Raw genomic sequence first — 20,781 nt, 5'->3', positions numbered from 1 at the left:
AAGTTGAAATAGTGTCACAATTGTCAATCTTAATGTTTTTATAAATGACCATTACTTGGTCACAATTTTTTTCTTCAAATAATATTAGCGTAATGCACACAAAATATAAAATTATTTATTTTAAAATCTTTTCATAATTAAATGTTTTAATTTAATTATTATTTAGAATAAAATAATTCATTCAATAAATGTTACTCATCAAATTAAAAAATATATATCAAAACACTTCATTGTCTAACAAATATATGTTTTAAGAAATACAATAGAATCCAAATAAAAACTTTTTAAAATAAAATGTCTTGATTAATCTTCACTTGAGGTAGTTGATGGAGATGCATTGCTTAGCATATTTTGAAGCCCTTGATTGCTTGCTAAGTGAGCAAAAATTTGCTTGATTTCCCCTTGATTGCTTGCTAAGTGAGCAAAAATTTGCTTGATTTCAGCAGCTTGTTTATCTAAGTGAGCAAAAATTTGCTTGATTTCAGCAGCTTGTTTATCTAATGCAGCTTGTGCTATTTCTTTAAATTTTGCAACTTCTTCTTCTAAATTCTTTTCACGCTTCTTTGAAGCTTCTATTTCTACTTGAAGAAGAATCTTTTCTTGAACCTTTGAAGTTATCCCCTCAAGACCTAAACCACGTGCATAGCTTGATTTTCTTTTTAATACCAAACTAAAATGCTCAACAAGTGATAGAGGTGCAGTTGAAATCTTTTCTTTATTCTTCTCTCCCTCTTCTTGAAGTTTATTCTACAATTAAGATAAATATTAATAATTGACTAAATTCATTTAAGAAAGATTACAACATTTATATGACTATAATTTTCATACCATGGTTTACTCTCCATTTGGAACAGACCAAGTTCCATTAGATTTTGTTCTTGGTGCCTTCCAAACTTCAACAACATTTGGCCATTCATCAGTATCTTTGTCTTTCTGTAAAATAGAGAATAAAGATAAAAAAGAAATAATTAACTGCAAATTTTGTGAATAAACTAACATGACTTCAATTTTTATTAAACAAAATTTACTTTACCATCTCATATGCAATTTGTACAATAGACTTTGTACCACTAACTGATTTGATCTCTTGATTTTCTCTATTATTTTTGTTTCTTTCGCTTTGGTCCTATATATAAAAAAAGTTATTAGCAATAAAAAATAAAGTAGAAGAGAATCAAAAGACATAAAAGACCACAAATTGGGATAACAATAACTACCAAGTAAAATTATAATATAAAATAATTATATATTAAAATTACCTTAAACTTTTGAGTCTCCCATTTGTTTTCAATTAGCCATCTCCAATCATCTTCATTAACATCATTTGGACAGTCTTTGCATTTTAGATAGCTCTGGTGTAAATGATAATGTTTGTTTTTGTATTGTAATTGAACTTGTTTCATAGCATGGGGTTGCACATCATTTGAAAAATTAAATTTTTCCTGCAATATAAAAGTATATAAATTCAGTAATTTGAACAAGCAATTCCAATTTTATTCTAACTTCACATTCCAAACCTAATATAATATTGAAATTATTTAAAGTTTCAGTCTTACCTTTAAAAATATCCACATTGTATTACTATCCTCATTAGGAATCTCTTTCCAACTAGAGACTTGAAGTGGTGCAAATTGCCGAATGCACATAGTGACTTCAGCTTTGAAAAAACTAGCATCTTTACCACAGACCTTATGGTATGGTGGAGGAAATAAAATACAGATTTCTTCACCTCTAGCTTTTTTCTTTGCAAGTCCTGTATTGATTGTCTACCATTTCTATATACAACACCTGTAGAACCAACCTCCTACTACTGATTTTATCATGATTGACAGCAACTACTGTTTCCATACCTCTCATACTATGAACATGTTTCTTTCCCCTTATTCGCGACAATCCTCCAAATTTTTATTGTATTATAATTATCGTACATTGTACAATACAAATAAATGTCATGAAAAAAAATATTAACAACATAAAAAACACTGTTAACATACTAAGAATTAAAATATTGTAATGTTGAAACCACAACTAAAAAATAAATAAAAAAAATAAAATAAAATTGAAGGAACACGAACCATAACTAATTAAAAAAAAAATAAAAAATAAAGCACACGAAACTGCCTTCCATCTTCCTTTTGGCAATTCAAACCTATTTTATTTCACTAGAACAAGGAATATCATTAAGAAATGGATCAAGATCATATCGGCAATAAAGTTCAAAAAGTTGAGTTTTAATATCTTGAATTGAGAAAAGATTTTGTATTGTATCAACTCTAAAAGAACAAAGAGTTGGGTAAATATATATCAAGAAATCACTTAGAATCACATAGAATATAAAATCACAACTCTAAATAAATAAAATTTAAGAACAAAACCATATATTGCAGACCAAGAATCATGTAGAATATGTGGAAAAAAAACAAAAGCATGTAAAGAGTTTTTAAAAAATACCTTGATAATGATGGAAGAGATTAAACTTTGCAAACAAATTTTTTGTTTCTGTGAGTGATTTTTGCTATGAAAGTCTCTGTATAATTCTAAATTTTATATATATAAAGAAATACATTTCCTATAAAAACACAAGAGAAGAGGCGCCAATCTTCCCTGAAAACAAAATAAAAGAGGCGCCATTATTGTTTTACCATTTAGTTTCTTAATTTACTAAATAATTACTAAAGAAATAATACATAATAATTAGGAATATTTGACTATAGTTAATATTCTGAATTATTAGTTTTAGGTAATGCACATATATAACAAAAGACTAAACTTGGTAATGTGGTTAGGAATATAATAATAATTCAATTAAATTTATTAATTTAGAATCAAACTAATTGAATTTTTATTTTAAGAAATTGTTACTTAATCAACCAAACTAAAGTATACTTTAACTAATTCAATTAATTGGTCCATAACTACATTTTTATTATATATAATTTATTTTATATTATATATTTTATATAACCATATTGTAAAAATTGTACTACATTGGATATGTCTTAATGTACAAATTATAGGCTATTATCGTTAAGGTAGTCATCCAATTAATTTGATTAATCTTGAATCAAACTTAGGAATGAACAAGCAATCTCTATGAATGACATTCTTACATCGGGGGATGCAACAGCTTTGGGCGTCCGTAGAAGCATTGAGTTGGGTTGCTAATTTATAATATTATATGTTTATTTACGTCACTTTTCTAATGTAAGCGTGAATTTTGTACCGGATCAATAACTTATGTCCCTCGTATTGTTGTTATGGATGCTCTTTCTATATATGGTTGTACAGAGTGGAGCATGACTCTTTCGTTGTTGCATGATATCTTGTTTAATGGCTCTTCGTGTATATTAAAATTAGGTGAATTTTATAAGTTTAACCGCCGATAATCGAATTTTCTCAAAACATAAAATCGTTATCAAAATTGATGTCATTATTACTAAGTAACAAAACCAAAATGATTATGTTAAACCAAATTATTTCCATTAATTCAACAAATGTATTAATATTTAGAAGATCAACAAACTATATATATATATAGAGAGAGAGAGGGGAAAGTTCTACGGAGCAAGAGTGGCATGGTGCCAAATATCAAAAATAGAATATGCTTGTGATTTGACATCATGTTGTCTATTGTAAAGACACGCGCATAGCTGTCACAACCATAGGAATAACAAAATTACAATTAATCATAGTTAGTTAATATATCTAATTTTGACATTCTAGCACCGTGTTGTTCTGGTTCCACGGGTATATATATATATAATAATCGGAGTATTCGAGTTTGGAATTTGATTCCAATTTGTTATCAGTATAGGAGTTTGGAATTTGGATTCCAGTTTGTTATGAGTTTAGGAATTTAGAATTTAGATTCCTATTTGTGAAATCCCTCCTAAGCTAATGAATATATCTGTTCATCGCCCGGGTTCCAAGGTCCAGAAACAGAGAAAGGTCGAGAAACAGAGAAATTCCAAGATCGTTGCCGGCTCGCCGCTAAACTCCAAGCGACAACAACGTTGACGTAATTTCTGCCGACGACAACTGACGACCGCCCACCGCCGGTAAGTGTTCTTGTTATCTTCTTTTTTTTTTTTCTTTTTTTCTTTTTTTTTTTGTTTTTATTTAAGCAGAGTCTGTTTTCTCCATTATGTAATCCTCTGCTTTTTCCTCAAAATTCTTGAAGAGGATCGTCCGATGAATTTTCGATGAAAGCCGACGACGGAACTTGCTAATCCGAGCTACCATCCCCGTCAGTAGCAACTGGTTCCAACCTTTACTTTCCATCATTTTGATGCTTTCTACACCGTCCGTTTCACCGAAGGAGGTACATGCTCATAAGCTCATACTTGTCTTCTAAATTTCCTAGTAAATGTTTCTTGAGTTTTGAGGAAGTTCTTGAGAGCTTGGGTTAATTGAAGTCCAGTGGTTGTATATGACAGATTGGGTTAAATAGCATAGTCCAGTGATTTTTTCCTTCAATGTTTGTTTTGTTGTCTTTCTGTAACATCTTTGTAACTGCAATTTATTTTGATGGCTATGTTTGGTTCAGTCTGTTTTTTGTTTTTTTTTTTTTTCTGGGTTTCATTCTTTGCTATTCACCAGTAACTGCATGTTCTTCATTAAAGAAGTGCATAAAACAAACAATACAGTAGTGGAGTTTGATAAAGAATTCATCTTCATATTTTTTTAACGTGAGAGAGTAGAAAACGGTGCTCGAGGTACGTGCAGTCATGTAGGCATTATATTGATAAAGTTTTGCTTGTTCTTGCTAGTTACAAAAGAAGAGAAAGTAAAGGAGATTTGATAAAGTTTAGCTCTTTTCTGCTAGTTGCATGGTAATATTGTTATATTGATAAAGTTTGGCTTGTTCCTGCTAGTAATAAAAGAAGAGAAAGTATAGGAGATTTGATAAAGTTTAGCTTGTTTCTGCTAGTTGCATGGTAATATCGATATATCATAGTAATATCTGTAGCATCTTTGTAACTGCAATTTGGCTGAAGCTGTTCCTCATTGTCATTTGTGAAATCCTTCAAAGTTACAGAGCGGAGTGTGGTATCTTCATGGTTTTTATTTATTTATTTCTTATACTAGGTCATTGGTAATTTTTTTTTTTTATAATTTTTATTTTAGGTTAATGGCCATTGATAAAACTTGGATGGAAATTTCTGATAGATCATTGTCACATTATGAAAAAGGAGTTAAGGACTTTTTTGAATTTGCGTTTAAAAATCTTGATAAAGGGAGAGATGTCCGTTGTCCATGTAAAAAATGCAGAAACATTATTTTTAGGAAACACCAAATAATTTATGAACATTTAATATTAAATGGGATAAACAAAGATTACAAGCAGTGGTACCATCATGGAGAAGATTTTGAACACTATGAAGATGATGATGATGATGATGATGAGAGAGATACAAGTGATACTAATGATGGAATGCGAGATATGTTAGATGATCTTGGACGTGGCAACACAGAGTTTTTTGGCCAATTTAATGATCAAAATGAAGGAGTTGATGCTCCTAGAGGTAATCCTACTAGTCCAAATAAAGAAGCTGCTAAATTTTATAGATTACTGTTAGAATTGGAGCAAGAGCTATATCCTGGCTGTGAGGAATCTTCCACGTTGTCATTCATTGTTGAGCTATTGAATTGGAAATGTCTATATGGGATTAGTGCAAATGTTGTTGATGGAGTGCTTCAAATAATGAAAAAAAATGGTTTTTGCATGGATCAATTGCAAATGCTGTTGATTAGAGCGATATTTGCGTACACTGAAATCATATGTGAGAAACAAAGCACGACCAGAAGGATCAATTGCTGAGGCTTATATTGTACAAGAATGCATGCATTTTTGTTCTAGATATTTGCATGGATCTAAAACTACATTGAATCGTGTTGGGAGAAATTATGAGGGAAGTGATGCATCCTCTCACTCTGGGTTACAAGTTTTTTCACAAGCTAGTATGCCTTTGCTTGGAACAAAATATATTGAGTTGACTTTAACTGAATGGGCCGAAGCAACAATGTATGTACTAGAAAACTGTGAAGAAGTTACAGAGTTTGCCAAGTAAGTTTCTTTAAGTCCTAAATAGTCATTCTATATATATATATCATATTACTTGTTACTATTTGTTTTTTTTACATGTAAAGCATGCATAAACAAATACTAATGAGTGATGATCTGAGAAATGTAGAAAAAAGACACAAAACTGAATTTTATTTGTGGTTCAAAAAATATGTGAGTACTATAAATCTATTTGTACATATAATTTTTTTAATTTTTTACGGACTTAATTTAAAATTTTATTAACTATTCTTCATGATAGGTCAATGAATTACATAACGAAGGAAGTGAAATAGCCACTAATCAATTGCTGCATTTAGCTTATGGGCCAGACAGGCGTATTTATCGATACAAAAGTATACTTATCAACGGCTGGAGGTTTAATACAAAAGACAGGGATTTGCAACTAAAATCAAAAAATAGTGGAATTCTTGTAAAAGGTGATGCAGATACATGTAACTTGGATTATTTTGGTGTATTAACAGATATTATACAGTTAAATTACCAGGGAGGAAATAATGTTATTTTATTTAAGGCCGATTGGTGGGATGTTTATCATAAAACGGGATTCAAAGTTGACAAATTTGGGTTTCCTATGGTCAATATTACACGGAAGTTACAAACTGATGAACCATATGTTTTAGCTTCTATCTCAAGCTGAGCAGGTTTACTATGTAAGTGATATTAAGGAGTCTAATTGACATGTTGTTGTCAAGACAAAGCCTCGTGATTTCTATGATCTCCCTGATGATGTTGTAGAAGATGAATGTCAAGAAAATGAAAATTTTGGCTTTACCATTCAAGGTTCTAATTTGGAGGACGATAATAATGTTACAGTATTGCATAGGCCCGATTTGGATGCTACAACTATTGAAGTAAGCTCATCAAATATTAATACCATGAGTATCGAAGAAGATGAAACTGATAGTGATGGAGATGCTTTTATTAATGATGATGATGAGATTCCAACAACTGAAGATGAGGAAGCTGATGATGATTGAGTATTATATGATTTGAATTCTTTACTTTTAATATTTTGAGTTTGAATGGTTAATTTTAATAAATCTTTTTGAAATATATTGTTCGTACTAAACATATACTTTTTTATTTCCAAAAATATTTATATAACATATTAGTAAAATAAGTGATAGTGAAACTTATCTGACACATAAGAACGCTTAAAAATGAGTATTATAAAATTTATTCTCACAATTACATTCATTTTAAGAGTCACTAAGTAATTGAATTTTAAGTGACCACAATATTTAATAGTTAGTTCACATCAAATTATTTGACACCAACTTGAATGCAATTTTAGTGGCAAACATTTATTAGTGGCAAACACTGACTACAACATAACTTCACACAATGTTCATCTATTTAATTATAGTGACAAAGTAATTGTAGCAAAAATTACTCGTCACAATTATCATATATTAGTACAAAAACTTGAAATCAAAACAATTATTGTCACAATTTAGTAATTTTGGTTACAGAATTATAAATCGTCACAAATATTTGTAACAATTTCATCACAAAAAATAACAATATTAGTGACAACAATATTTTTCCTCACAATTGCTTATCGTTTCTACTGATACTACCCAATTGTACTTTTATTGACAAAAAAAGGTTGTCACAAATATTCACTACAAGAAAAATCGCGATTCGCGACGGAAAGAATTCTGTCGCGATATAGTGACGGAATCGCGACGGAATTAAATTCCGTTGCAAATTAACGACGGAATTGCGACGGAAAATAATTCCGTCGCGAATTTTGGCGCAAATAGAAAATAAAACCCGCGAAAACTTGGCGGCAAAAAATTCGCGACCGATTTTAGTTCCGTCGAGAAATGGCGACGGAAATGGCGACGTAATTACTTTCCATCGCGAAATGGCCACGGAAATTGCGACGGAATTTATTCCGTTGCTAAATATAACAATTTATTTGAAAATGAATAAATATTGCGACGGAATTAACGACAGAATTAATTCCGTCGCAATGTCGTTTTTATTTTTACTACCAAAACGTCGTCGTTTTGTGTTTTTTTTTTGAAGCCCATATTATATACCCCGTAAAAGTTAAAATTATTATAACCCTAATTCACTAATTGAAAGCCTCAGCCGACTCTCACCATAGCCAAACTCCACTGCCATCTGCCTTCACCATCGCCAAACACCACTGCCGTCTGCCTTCACCATCGCCACCACTGCTCACCATCGCCTTCGCCGTCGACCAGAGTCCCACCGGCCACCGGCATCGACCCAGCCGCGCTAAGTTCGCCCACCGGTTCACCGACGCCGTCGCCCGCCTTCGCCCACCTTCTCCTCCCTCGCCGTCGACCAGTTCTCCCACCGCCTCCTCCTTCGCCGCCGTCGACCAGTTCACCGGTTCGCCACCGCCGTCGACGACTTCTCCCACCGCCGTAACACTATAACACTGTAAGTAGTTTGTAGTTTAGTGCTTATATATATTTATTTTTTGAATAAAATTTAGTGCTTATATATATGTTTGTTTATATATATTATATGTGTGTTTATATATTATATATATGTTTGTTTATATATATATATATATATATATATATATATATTAAACGTTTGTTTATATAATATATATTTTTTTGTGTATAGATGTTGGGGATGCAGCACTGTTAATATATATATTGGGGATGAATAGAAAGAATTATATATACTGCTAATATATATAAAGTATATATGAAGTATATATGTTATGACTGTAAATTGTAGTAATTCTGTTCTGAATTACATTTTAAGAAAAATAAAAAACCCCTGTCATCAGAACAAACTTGGGAGCAAGTACTATCAATGCATGTATCTGCATATTGACATTTAGCCGTTACCTTTCAGGAGCTGCTATGGAACTAGAAGACTTATTTCACCCTCTATTAAGGGAAGTGAGTATTAGTATAGATCCCTATGATGTGTTCTGAGATGCAGAATGGGCACTTCTGATTGGTGCAAAACCTCGTGGCCCTGGAATGGAATGAGCTGCCCTATTGGACATAAATGGGCAGATCTTTGCTGAACAAGTACCATCTTACCCATAAGACCATAAATATTGAAGGATAAACAATGTGCTTTATGTTTCTTTTGGACTTCTAGTTCTAGAGAACTACAAATTGTTTGTTCCAAATTTAATATAGTTACTTACATATCACAGGGAAAAGCTCTGAATGCTGTTGCATCACGCAATGTCAAAGTGATAGTAGTTGGCAACCCTTGCAAAACCAAGTAACATTATACCTTTTCTTTTCTCATTTATGCCAAGGTTACTGTTAGTGTCACTGTGTTCAATATTAATTTCCTTTCATCTTTTCTAGTGCGTTGATTTGTTTGAAAAATGCTCCAGGCATACCAGCAAAGAACTTTCATGCTTTAACTAAGTTAGATGAAAACCAAGCAAAATGCCAGGTATGATAAAGTATCTAATGTTACCATCTGGGGAAATCACTCAACCACTCAGGTAACTTGTTAGATTTCCTTTAAAGCATATTCTGTCCATTTACTGTAATGAGGTTCCTGGCTTTTTCTAAATGCTAGAATAAAATGGATTTTGTCAATTTTTCTGCAATCAGGTTCCTGATTCTCTAAATGCTAAAATAAATGGATTGCCTGTAAAAGAGGTTATTAAAGAGATACTAAGTGGCTTGAGGAATAGTTTACAGAAAAGGTCCAGAAGGTAGGATTCTAAAGTTTAATTTTTCATGGCTTGTAAGTTCATTTGAATTGTTTAAGTTATACGTATTATGTGTTATTGTATTCGTTGAAAATCATAATTATGTGTTTATTGTGTTTATTGTAATTATGTGTTTATTGTGTTCATTGTGATTGTTTTATAATCTTAGGCTTATGCATCTATGTTTTGAATCTTTGTTTTGATCATAGCTTGTGATATCAGCCTCCTCCTCATTTTTATTATTATTATTATTATTATTATTATTATTATTATTATTATTATTATTATTATTATTATTGGGATTTGAAGCATAATGCCTTTACTGTAATGACAGCATAAATGACAACAAGAAAACATATATAATCTGCTACACTAGTTGGACTTTAAATTTTATCTTCTTTTATTCGCCTTATAATCATTATTTTGAATTGGGTTAGTTTCAAAACTGAACTACAGGGGTAGCCATTTTGAATAAGCTAATCTAATCACTTTCTTTTGTTTTTCTTCTTGGTTTTTATTTTTGTAGGTTGAAAATCTGGGGCGTTTAAATTGTGATCTCAACATCTCGACCGCTCGACAATGCTAATTTTGCAAATGTACAAGAATAAATTTAGAATTTGAAGGTTACTATTGTATTGTTGTATAGATTTTGAATTGACTATCATTGCTTAGTATATGGATTGATAATGTATTATTACTTGAACATAATGTGGATTAATAATATTTTAGAATTATGTTATATTTTAGAATTAATAGTGTTTCAGTATATCATTGTAGTTTTATATTAATATTTTAAAAGCTCATGAAAATAATAATTTTAAATAAATTTAAAAATAGCAAGATGAAATATTTGTGGGAAAAATTGCGACGGAATCGCGACGAAAAATAATTTTGTCATTTTATTTTGCGACAGAATATTCGTCTTCAAAATGGTGCTAGAATTATCGACGGAATTATTTCCGTTGCCAAATTGCGACGGAATTATTTCGTCGCAATTCCGTCGCCATATTTCGCGACGGAATTTTTTCGTTGCAAACGAAGATACGACGAGCCGATAGACGGAATTTGGCTGTTTCGCGACGGAATTTGGCTGTAATCGCGATTTTTCTTGTAGTGATTATAAACAAGAGTGACGAACAACTATTTGTCACAAAATGTACAAAAATTTGTGTCGACATTATATTTTGTCACAATTACTTTCGTTCCCGCCATAATTATAATGCCGCCAAAATGCACATACATTTAGTGACAAAAAATAGTGACAACGTATGTTACGACACTATTATTCTAGTAATAGTGACAACTTATTCGTAACAAATACTTACTTGTCACAATTACCATATTATCTGTGACAAAAAAATTGTTATCGCAATTATCTCACACAATAGTATCAAATTATTTTTTTGGTCACAAAAAGGGTACTATTTGTGACTAAATTATGAAGTGTCACAAATGTTTTGTCACTAAATGTCTTCATTCTTATAGTGAAGAAAGGGCCCTTTTGACAAGAACTTTTTTTTCTAAAAAGAATAAATTCCACCAAAGGTCCTTCGACTTTAAAGCATTACCAGTTTGGTCCTCAACTTACAAATCCACCACAATAAGTCCTCAACATCTCTAAACTACCACTAATAGTCCTATGAGTTTGAGATGCTACCAACTTTAATTTGGTCTTCAACTTACAAACTTACCACAATATGTCATCTAACCCCTTTAAAGATACCACAAGTAGTCTTCTATTTAATTTATTATTATTTTTTTTTTTGTAAATGAGTTCTAAAAAAATTGTGTTATAATTAGAAAAACACTTATTGTATCTAAATGTACATATTATGTATTTTGGGTTATTTAGACGTGTAAAACCTTTCACTTACACGTTTTTTTAGAGATTTTTTTTATTTTCATAAGTATGAAGATTTTGTAGAGTAACTATTATGTCTATTTTTTTTACAAAGTATAGTAAAAAAAAATGAGTATTCAAAATTATGAGTTAATGTTAAGCGTTTACAGTTGGGTAGTTTCATAACTGTGAAAATAAATTGATAAATTTTAACATTTATTTTTAAATGACATGTATACCTTAACTTAAGAAAAAAATAAAAATTTATTTGTGATTGAAATATAAAATACGTTTTATAGTATTTGGTATTATATTCAATCTATCAAACTAATACCTAAATAATCTAAAATACATAATATGTACATTTAGATCCAATAAGTGTGTATCTATCTAATTATAGTACAATTTGTAAGAGTCATTTACCAAAAAGAAATTAAAAAGAAAAGAAGAAAAAGACTATTTGTGATTGTTTTAGAGAAGTTGGAGGACATATTATGGTAAGTTATAAGTTGAGGACCAAAGTTGGTAGCATCTTAAACATACTCAGAGGACTATTAGTAGTAGTTTAGAGAAGTTGGATGACTTATTATGGTAGACTTGTAAGTTGAGGACTAAAATTGTTAATGCCTCAAAATCGAAGGACCTTTGGTGGAATTTGTTGTCAGTGGTTGGGAATTTCATATTCCAATGCACAATGCACACAATCACTCCTATATAGATGAATGATCAAATGAGAATCACTCTTCCCTTGAGAACCTATGAACCAATCTAAATTCACACAAATGTGTACATAAAGCACACAATTTCATATTCCAGTGCACAATGCACACAATCTATCCCGATAGGTTTAGACGCTTACCCCGTATGTCAAATTCAGTTGTGTATTTTCATTTTACCACTTAATTTATTCTAGTAACTTTTTCACCATGATTACTTTTAGCACATGACTCATTTCTATTCCTTAGTACAAGGAAGTATTTTGGCATAACAAATATAAACAGTTTCAAAGCTTGTTACATGTCATATCATTTGGTAAAATATGTACAAATTAAAAATATAATAACATTTTTTATTTGTTACATATAAATTTACTAGTTCAATATTAAATAAAATAAATAAAGTTATGCAAAAAAAAAAAAAAGTTTTGTATAGCATTCTCCCAAATAAAATTTCCTTTTGAAAATAAATAAGGAAAATTTTAAAATTTTTTACTATATAAAGACAATTATACTATATTTGGGATAAAATTTCCCTTTCAAGTATTTTTTTTTAATATTTTACTATATATGGACAAAATGCAATTATGTTACATTGTGTAATATTACAATTTTCTTGATTACTTACTATGTATACCATCCGTTACATTTGATACTCTTCTTATAAATTAGAAATGCATCAAAATTTGTTGTAGTTCTATTTCAAGCGAATCAAATTAAGCATTGTTGTATAGTAAACATACAAATGGCATCAAATATTGTTGTCATGTTCTCTCTTGCTTTCTTGCTAATTATGTTGGGTTAGTAGTTTTATTTTTTTCATTACTCTCATAGTATGCATGTCCCTCACACATTCACATACATATACACACAAGCACACAAAGATATATGAGAGAGTTTTTTGTTTCATTTGTACCACTTGCTCCAGTAAAAAATGAAATTATTTTACCATATTAGGGATAAGAAAACGAAGAAAAAAATTGTATATAACAAAATTACTCCACTATTTTTTTTGGCACGGTAGTATTGAGGAACAAAAGTTTTTCTCATATATTAGACATGTGTCTAATATTTGAGAAAATATTTCATGTGTGTATATGTACACCATTTTCAATGTATATTTGAACTTAACAGTTATTTTTTATTTATATTTTATTAATTTTCAATATGTTTAATTAATTTAACAAATTTGCAGATTCGACAACTTTAAAGGCGGAGAAATGTTATGATTCATCAAATTGTCATAATTCTAATTGCCTCCCAAAAGATCAAATTTGCAAAAATGGAAACTGTGAATGTCGTCGAATGGTGGAGGATAAAATTTTTGTTAATAGAATTATCCCAAAGTGTGAAACCCAGGAAGAGTGTAAATCAGAGTGTCCGGATCCTAGCTGTAAATATGCTTGCATAGCTGGAATATGTAACTGTGCATGTTAGGACTCTCAAATAATGATGGTATTGAGGATAACATATGAGGTCCAATGTTTGTAGGATTGGAAGTAATATTGTACTGAGAATGCGAAATGATATTTGTCAAATTAAAAACAATTTAGTCCTTGACAAATATTTATTTATTTAGTTAATTTTTATGTATATGTATTGATTTATTCATCCATCGAGATAAATCAATTATTGGTATTTGTTAAAAAATAAGGAGAAAATATGTGGGTTGTGATTATAAATATTAAAAATTTGAAACTTTTCAATGATTATAAAATTGACCCCATATGTTTTTTTTACCAAACCTGTCAACCAATGTGAAACTCTAACGGGAGGATGAGATTTATCCTAACTTTTTACATTAAGTCCCTATTCTATAGGGTAACACTCCCATGAGAACATGTCCCCAAGAAAAAAACTAAGTATTTAATTGGCTTGAACTTCTCTACTGATCCGCTGTTTGATTGTTCATTGTCTTCAATTCCATTGTTTCACTGTAGCAGATATGTTGGCAACAACCAGTTGATAGCTTACTGACGATACGCCTTTTTGTGTGAAAGATTTTGGGGATTACTCCAAAGTTGTATCGTTCTCTTGAGGAAAGAAAATTTGGAAGTGTTAATACGTTCTTGAACTAAGGAATATATATGGGTCACGCACATCATATACAATGTCACTAAGAACAAAGGTGATTCAAGCATGTTGTAGTATCAAAGATCAAAGTAAGTATTCAAAATTCAATAAGGAAAAAGCTTAGGAATAGAATTGCTACCTAGTTCATGATGCTTCTAGTGTTCTAGGGCTTAGGTTACATGCATTGCAAGGGTGACGGCATTCTTGCGAGGCTTTACTAACACCTCTCACCTATCGGTCTATTAAGCATTCTCTAGGCATGAAGCACTTTTTAGGTGACCATTGACCTAAGAGACATTTTATCAAACATGTTGTCTTCACCTCATTTCTCACCTAGGCCTTTCGGATCTTAAAGCACGAAAACTGTCATACCCGGTTTTTCTTCCTTTCGGACCTACCATTCGTTCCTCCATCTCTTTAGAATTCTTAATCCCTTATAGTTTTCTAAATATTGTTATAAGTATTGTATATATTACTTTTGGGTATAGCAAATATATTATTTTGAGTGTAAATAATATTTGTATAAGTCTTGGTACATTATTTTGGTACATATATTATATCAAATTATTTTACACCGCTCCTAAATTAATTGCTATGTTGTCATTTATATACTATGTGAATAGTAATAATAATAATAAGGTCCTTAATCAGGTGAGAACCATGTCCTAGGTGAGAACGTAAGGACAAATCCAAGCCATCGATCTAGTAGATCTAACGGTTGAAATAAACAAAATTTTATAATTTTATGAAAATGACCCCGCTCATTTTAAAAGTTTATAATATTTATGAAAATGACCTCGCTCATTTTTTACTTGATTTCTCATCCATCAGATCTTACAGATCAATGGTTTAGATTTGTCTTCACGTTCTCACTTGGGCGCATAGTTCTCATATGATTAGGATTCTATATATATATATATATATATATATATATATATATATATATATATATATATATATATAAAACATTTTTAAAAAATTAGGTTTAAAATGTGAATCATAAAAATCCATATTATTACTTATTGGTTTGACATGGTCCATGATAATGACATCTAAGAATTTCCCAAGTAAAAAAAAAAAAGTTCAAAAAATTAGATGCGTGGAATCAAATCATGATATTGATATATGGGGGCACATTTATGCATAGTGGGCAATACAAAAGTATGTGTTCTGAAAAATGTTTTACTCCTGAGATTCTGTTGTTTTGTCAAATATTCTAAATCAAGAATAGTAAAATTTATTGGCATAAATGTAAAAATTTCTATATGAAAAGTTTTAAAATAAAGTTTCATCTCTTACGTAAAACAAAATAACTTAGAGTTAATTCCACAAGAGATTGTCTTTGGTGACAATTTTAAATTTAGTCTCAGACTATTATTTTTGTCATTTAACATCCCAGTCTATTATTTTTTTTTGGATACTTTTAGTCCTTCTCATGACTTTTCATATTTTTAGTAAGGGCATTTTTGTCTCTTCATATTTTTCTTTTGTTATTTTTTTTAGTTTTAACCGGTTTAATTGGTTTAGAACTTTAGGTAACCTCTGATTTTTAGTAACTATAAATTTTAATTGGTTTTTAGTAAATTCCTAAACCAATTAAACCAGTTGAAACTGAAAAAATAACCAAAGAAAAATATGAAAAGATAAAAATACCCTTACTAAAATAGAAAAAGTCATGAAAAGGACTAAAAGTGTCCAAAATATAATAATCTGGGATATTAAATGACAAAAATAACAATCTGAGACTAAATTTGAAATTGCAACCAAAGACAAAGAGCATCTGGTTGAATTAACTCTAATAACTTATTTACATTTTGTTAGACTTAAGTTTATATAATCTTTAATATATTTAATTATTTTTTTAAATTTATACACTCACTTTCCTCTTCTTCTTCTTAATTAATCAAATTAATAATAAATAAATATATCATATAATAAAGTTTTGGGAAAATGAAAATTTGATAAATTTGATTTCAAATTAATTGAATAATTACTTCTAAAAAAGATACTCTTTGTCATATTCATAGACCACTTTTTTTCTGAATCACAATATGACTAAAATCTTTTTGGAAAGAAACACAAATGTATTTTTTTTAAATCTATTTCTTTAAAAACAAATCTTTTTACAAAGATCATTATTCCATAGACCATGGTCTACACATTTTTGTGAACCATAAATAAAAAGTACATTATTTGTATACATAAAGTACATAATTTTTTTATATAATATCAAATAATGTATATTCAATATACAAATAATATACTTTTTTTTTGAAAACACAAATAATATACTTTTAATATATTAAAAATGCATATATCATTCGTGGTGTATACCATATTGCATACAATAATTTAGATTTAGGGGAATTGCCTAAACAGGAAAGAATAAAAAGTACAATCTGTAATGTATTCCCATTCACCGATGACCGTACACGTCAACGAAACGGCGTTCCCCGATAAAAATCGTCAACAGAGTTGCCAAACGCCGTTAATCCCGAGTCGCCGTGACGCCGTGACGCCGTCGACGTTCTAACGGCGTTTTCACTTTCATCACGAAACGGAGTAGACGTTGGTTCCAGCATTCAGAGAGAAAAGAACGCAACACAACGCATGCCTTTAAAAACATCTCTTTCACCATAGCCGAAAGAAACGAGAGTGTCTTAGAGAGAGAGAGAAAATATAGAGAGAGAGAGAGAATATAGAGAGAGAAATACAGAAATCAAAGTCGAGGAAACATATCTTTGGTTAGAAAAAGAAAGCTTATTTTAATCCGATAGGTATATATTAGCGAGGCCTAAAAAGCAAACAAAAATCCTGAAATTTCAACGATTGAAATCACAATCACTTCCTTGTTACGCACGTGGAATTCTGAGAGCTCGATCGGTTTGGTTTTTATTTCTGTGAATTGTTACTTCTCTTGATGTTGTATGTTCTGGATCTTCATTCTTCTCATTTCCTCTGCTTTCTTCTTCAGTTGCATTTCGAGTTGAATTCTGCGTAATTGAAGTTGAGTTTTGATGTGAAGGATGTGAATCTGTCTGGAATTTGAATGCGACTCCAACTGATTCCGCCGCGGATCTCAGCGACGGTTATAGAAATTGAATTTCGAAATTCTGAGATTTCACGTGGATGATCGGGAATTCAGTTGAATTTTGCTATATTATAATACACTGCTGTTTTTGAAGAAATCGCAACCTGTAGAACAATTTGTAGATGGAGCTGCCTCAACCTAGAGCTTTTGGAACTGAAGGTAAACTTTTTGAATTATATGAAGAAGAAGAAGAAGAAGAAGAAGAAGGAGGGAAAGTAGTGAATTACAGCGAGTTTGAATTGATTTGAAATTTGTGATTTTATCACAGGCAGAAAGACAACACATGACTTTCTTTCACTGTATTCATCCCTCGAGCAAGATCCCAGACCTCCCCAAGGTAAAATTTTAGTCCATGCAGAAAGGTTTATCTTTTACTTTTTTTAAAATTAAAAATTCTTTATTGAATTTATAAATACAAAATATTATTTTCCTTTAATTGTGTCAAGTTTTTTTTTTCTTTTTAATGGGGAAATTTCGAATTCAGTCATTTGAATATTTTTATAATAGCATTTGATTTGATATGGTAATTAAGTTTATCCAATTTGATATTTTTAATGAATTCTCTAATTATTATTAGAGTTAATCACAATATTTGTCTCTCAATTATTTTTCAACTGTCAATGTAATATCTAGTTTTCAATTTCAACCAATTTGACACTCAAATTGTTTAAAATTTCGTCAATTAAACTTTCTAGGGACCAAAATGGTGATTTTCACATTTCTAAAATTTCATCAATTTGGTTCTTAAAAAGGTCTAATCGACGAAATTTTAAACAATTCTAGAATTAAGTTTGTTGAAATTGAAAATTAGAGACTACATTGACAATGGGAAACAATTGAAAGACTAAATTAGTGATTTCCCCTTGATACGGAATAATACGGAAGAGTATATTCGTATTAATATATGGTAGAGTACAGGAAAAAATACTCTAAGTGTGACCGAGCTCCGTGACAGTGGGTCAGCGGCTCCCGGTCTCTTTAGCTGCTGTTCCAGAGGTCCCAGCAAAAGCCCTACTCTCTACATTAAATGTGCCTTTTATAGCGGATATGGCCAGGCCTACTCCGGTCGGGCTGCATGCAGGACACGTGGCAGACATGCACCGGTCACGCTATCGGTCCAATGCGCTTATGATAGGTGGATATGAGACCCCCACTTCGAATCCCGCCCGGGTTGCCGCGGCGACCCGGAGTGTATTGTACAAGGCTCGTCAGACCGGGAATTGAATCTAAGGGCCTGGCTGAGTCCTTTTTCAGAGAGAGAGATCGGGATACGGAGACCGGATTTTAGCCCTATCATCTAGCCCCCCAGCCCGGTCTTTTACGATCGCTGAGGAAAAAGTCCGGGCTGTAAGATCGGGTCCGGGTCAAACTATCCAAGGTTGATCAACAGAACGGGACAAGGAAAACGCCGTCGGCGGGTGTCGTCAGCCCTAGTGTCCACGTGTCACGTTCGCACGAACCTCGGAACTTGGGCCTAGGCTAGGTCTACGGCGCGGGGAGCCGAACCGTCAGCCCCTTCTTTCTCCCTCTATAAAAGCGTGGTGCGTACGGTGTTTTCGGCTTTCACGAACGAGACAAACTCAGAGCCTCCCGAGCTACCTATACTTCCCGATCTTTAGCGTTGTCGACCTCAGCACGTTTTCGAATTTTCTCTGACAGGTAACTCCCTTTGCTTATACTCGTGGATACATTCGTTTTACGATTTCGGGTGATCTCGAGTCCCGGGCTGACCTTAGTAAGACACCTCCTCGTCCTTGCTAGGTACAGCCATGAGCGGATCGGATAGTCAAAACCTATCCCACCACAGCTACGGTGACTCGGTCGAAGTCGGATCGTTCACGGTCTCGACTTATGACTCTGACCTCAACGCCATAGACACTTACTCAGAACCCGAGGGCTCGGTCCGGGCTCATAACCAACCGAGGGCTGAGAATGACGAAGCAGACTCTCGGCCTGTTATGGAGCCTCTTTACATGGAAGCAGGGCCCTCAGGTCGAGGAAAGCCTGCCCCTACGGCCTATGGTAGGGACTGGTTCGCCGGTCTACCAGTCGATTCTACGCCTCCAGTGGCCGCCAGCAGAATCCGATTAGACAGCAGCGGCCTGCGGCGACACACCAGTCTTCTCACTCGCGGGGAGATCGAAGAAGTCCGGGCCCTGTTAACCGGGACTGTTAACTACGAGACCAAACGGTCGTTAGGGAGCATCGTCGACCGAACGAATGGGGACTGGCTCGGGATGCACTTGGATTCCATCAAGGCCCCGTTGACCTTCCCGTTCCACCCCTTTTTGCTGGGTTTCATGAAATACTATGGTGTTTTGCCCGGGCAAATTGCCCCTAATGCCCACCGTACTCTCGCATGCTTCCCACAAATATGTAACCGCCACGGTCTCCCAGCGACTCTAGAGCTTTTTCGGTACCTCTTCTCGATCCGGCCTCTATCTATCAAGCACGGGGGTGGCGTCCTATGCATACAGTCTCGTGAGCACTTCTGCAAAATTTTACATTTGCCCGAAAACAATAGAGGCTGGAAAAACCGGATCCTGTCGGTCCGATACCCGTGGCCGCTTCCTGTTGACCGAGAGTGGCCAGAGTTCGCGACGGAGCACAAACGACCTAGGAAAAGCCGGGCTCTAGATGACGCGGCCATAAAGATTTCCGCCGAGGAATACGAGTACGAGGTCTTCCGATCTCCCGAGGAATACCTGGAAGCAAACCTCGAGCCCCCCAGATATGATTTACCCGAGAAGTACACGCCTAAGAGGGCGGTGGTGACGGTTGCCGTCAGACCTCCCCCTCCTGAGGCTGGGTCACGAGGTTTGTAAGACTTACCGATCCGAGGTCGGTTTTACGAAGGTCGGTATACTAAGTCTTGTCTTCTCTGCTTTCAGGTGCCATGAGGAGCTTCCCGGTATCAGCTCGTCCGCCTGCACCCGCCAAGAAGATCAGTCTGGGGGCTAAGAAGGTCGAGCCCTCGAAGCCTGCGGATCCTACCGGCGAGGCGCCAGTGCCCGTCGGTCTACCTTTGGACGCGACCCACCCTGCCGATCTGGATAGCGAGCAGGATGCAGCCCGGGCTGCCAAGCGAGGGAAAGAGAAAGAGGTGCCCGAGGTCGAGGAGGTCGCGGTCGTGAAACGTTCCCGTCGCGACGGGTCCGGGTCCACGACCCCCGTGATCGACGTGCTCATGAAGCACGGGGACGAATCCTCCGCCGCTCTGCTAACGAGGATCTGCGCCGCGGCTCCTCCTCCGGAGAAGACAAGCGGATGGTCGACCGCTCTAGTGGGAGAGCGCAT

The 20,781-nt window shown here is 33.3% G+C and overlaps 2 protein-coding genes and 1 long non-coding RNA gene across 12 annotated transcripts in view; all 3 read left to right on the top strand.

The window, feature by feature from the left end:
- Positions 1 to 3,800: 3,800 nt before the first annotated feature.
- On the top strand, positions 3,801 to 6,627 carry LOC116011138. Of its 2 annotated transcripts, XR_004096973.1 has the most exons (4): positions 3,801 to 4,058; positions 4,181 to 4,321; positions 5,128 to 6,067; positions 6,327 to 6,627. XR_004096973.1 is itself a non-coding variant. In XM_031250656.1 (2 exons), the coding sequence occupies exon 1, from the start codon at positions 5,132 to 5,134 to the stop codon at positions 5,819 to 5,821; it is 690 nt and encodes a 229-aa protein (XP_031106516.1). In that variant the 5' UTR covers positions 4,705 to 5,131; the 3' UTR covers positions 5,822 to 6,067; positions 6,327 to 6,627. The 2 variants fall into 2 exon arrangements, 1 of the variants encoding a protein (XP_031106516.1); XM_031250656.1 differs by lacking the exons at positions 3,801 to 4,058; positions 4,181 to 4,321 and having other exon boundaries at positions 4,705 to 6,067.
- A 1,553-nt stretch (positions 6,628 to 8,180) lies between these two features.
- LOC116009685 lies at positions 8,181 to 10,513 on the top strand. Of its 7 annotated transcripts, none has more exons than XR_004096826.1 (6): positions 8,181 to 8,506; positions 8,936 to 9,117; positions 9,249 to 9,319; positions 9,438 to 9,551; positions 9,664 to 9,767; positions 10,291 to 10,513. It is a non-coding gene; the product is annotated as an uncharacterized LOC116009685 (long non-coding RNA). The 7 variants fall into 7 exon arrangements; XR_004096824.1 differs by having other exon boundaries at positions 9,409 to 9,551; XR_004096827.1 differs by having other exon boundaries at positions 9,249 to 9,356.
- A 6,535-nt stretch (positions 10,514 to 17,048) lies between these two features.
- The window catches only part of LOC116009785 (transcription factor BIM1-like), a 17,826-nt gene continuing 14,093 nt past the window's right edge, over positions 17,049 to 20,781 (top strand). For 2 of the 3 annotated variants that reach the window (XM_031248915.1, XM_031248913.1), the window contains exons 1-3: positions 17,049 to 17,276; positions 17,368 to 17,643; positions 17,753 to 17,821. In XM_031248915.1, the coding sequence (XP_031104775.1) occupies positions 17,607 to 17,643; positions 17,753 to 17,821 (106 nt within the window). In that variant the 5' untranslated portion in view covers positions 17,049 to 17,276; positions 17,368 to 17,606. Of the gene's footprint in view, positions 17,319 to 17,367; positions 17,644 to 17,752; positions 17,822 to 20,781 lie in introns of all 3 variants that reach the window. The other variant, XM_031248914.1, reaches the window with a different exon arrangement.

Source organism: Ipomoea triloba, chromosome 2 (genome assembly GCF_003576645.1).
Source record: "Ipomoea triloba cultivar NCNSP0323 chromosome 2, ASM357664v1".
Taxonomy (NCBI): domain Eukaryota; kingdom Viridiplantae; phylum Streptophyta; class Magnoliopsida; order Solanales; family Convolvulaceae; genus Ipomoea; species Ipomoea triloba.
This window is presented reverse-complemented; position numbering and strand designations above follow the sequence as displayed.

Excerpts from the sequence above, each read along its gene's own strand:
- LOC116011138 (XM_031250656.1), top strand. The coding sequence starts at position 5,132 with ATGGCCATTGATAAAACTTGGATGGAAATTTCTGATAGATCATTGTCA.